The 1,567-nt window shown below is 59.7% G+C and overlaps 1 protein-coding gene across 1 annotated transcript in view; it reads right to left on the bottom strand.

Annotated features, from left to right (window-relative positions):
* Window positions 1-428: 428 nt before the first annotated feature.
* SLC38A3 (solute carrier family 38, member 3) overlaps window positions 429-1,567 on the bottom strand; it is a 15,197-nt gene continuing 14,058 nt past the window's right edge. Inside the window, exon 13 of the mRNA XM_009887754.1 lies at window positions 429-466. Within this exon, the coding sequence (XP_009886056.1) occupies window positions 429-466 (38 nt within the window). The remainder of the gene's footprint in view (window positions 467-1,567) is intronic.

The raw sequence follows: 1,567 nt of genomic DNA, 5'->3' as shown, positions 1-1,567 counted from the left end.
CAGGGAGGCGCAGACCCCCTCTGTTCACTGCCGCCAACGGAGATGCAGGAAGAAAAAACAACAAACAAACAACAACACAAAAATAAATGAAACACAAATAAATCAGGAGCGGGAAGGACGTTTGGAGCACACGGGGGAGGAGGAGGTGGGCTGGGGATGGTTTCCCTGGGGGCAGCATGGCAAACGTACCCCCAGTGCCAACAAGGGCCGCTGGTGTCCACAAGCCGGACAAAACTATCCTTGTGCCGGGCTTTTTCCAGGAATCCCGGAACTTTGCTGCTCTGTTTCTGCCCCTGCCATAGCCGGAGCCGTCTCTCTCCCCTCTCCCCCTCCGCTGGCACCAGCCGCCTCCGTGCCCTCGCCCCCCACACCGCCTGTGCCCCCACTGGGGAAGAGCCCCCGCAGAGAGCCGTCCCCTCCTCCCAGGCTCACTCGGGGTCACCAGCATCAATTTTGGGGCTCAGCCCTAGAAAAAGGGGGTTCCTGAAGATCATCACCCACTGCGTCCCACCAGGTATGGGCATACCACGATGCTCCCCGCGTTCCCCTCTCAAACACCCGGAGCAGCTCCGGTGCACCCTGTGCCGGAGTCCCGTCCCCGGCAGCGCCGTGCCCTGCCGCCTGGGTGCCACCATCCCCTCCATCCCACCCTGTTGGGGTGGAGGCTCGCCCGCTGGCACAGCCGGGATGCCGTCGGCACCCTGCTCCCCCCAGCCTGGGTTTTCCATCGGTGGGGATGGAGGATTACTCAGCCCCCCCAGCTCCGGTGATTCAGCCAGCCTCCAGCCCGGAAACCCGCGCTCCGGCCCGGAGCAGGAAACCCGGCGGCTGTGGAGAGGCCAAGCCGGCCCCGGCGATGGCAGTGGCACTCGGGCACCCCGCCATCCCGGCCCCGGCACCCGCAGCGGGCTCAGCCCACAGGAGACCTTCTTCTGTAAAACTATATATACATATATATAGGTAAAACAATATATATATGCTTTTAAATTGATATATATGAATCAATTTTTATATTGCTCCATACAAAAGAGCAATATATATACCAAAAAGCAATATATATTTTTTTTCCTAATGCATATATGTAAAAATATCTATAAAATGTATACATACAAGCCTGCCGCCTCTCCTGGGCAAAGGCTAAGTGCTCATCTCGGAGCAGAGGGCGGCTGCCTGCACCTGGGACATCACCAGCGGGGACATCGGGGTGACCCGTCCCAGGGCTTGGGTGCTGGGTTCCTTCCTCCCATCCCATCCCATCCCATCCCATCCCATCCCATCCCATCCCATCCACCAGCTCTGGGGCATTGGCTGTGGGGTCCCCCCCAATCTAACAGCACCGAGCTTTTCCCTGCTCCCCCCTGTACCGCAACACCTCCTGGTTCGTGGCCAGAAACACCAGCAGGGCCCCACCAGTGTCCCCAGCAAAGGTCAGACCCGACCCCATCCCACCACCCTGGTCAGGGGCAGGAGGGAGGAGAGAAATAGAACCCCTTGACAAGACAAAGCGCAGCAAACTCAGCCGCTCGCACGCGAGCCCAGGGCAGGGCCGGGACAACCGAAACCGCCG

The sequence above is a fragment of the Charadrius vociferus genome, unplaced genomic scaffold, assembly GCF_000708025.1.
Source record: "Charadrius vociferus isolate BGI_N301 unplaced genomic scaffold, ASM70802v2 scaffold2206, whole genome shotgun sequence".
Lineage (NCBI taxonomy): Eukaryota > Metazoa > Chordata > Aves > Charadriiformes > Charadriidae > Charadrius > Charadrius vociferus.
This window is presented reverse-complemented; position numbering and strand designations above follow the sequence as displayed.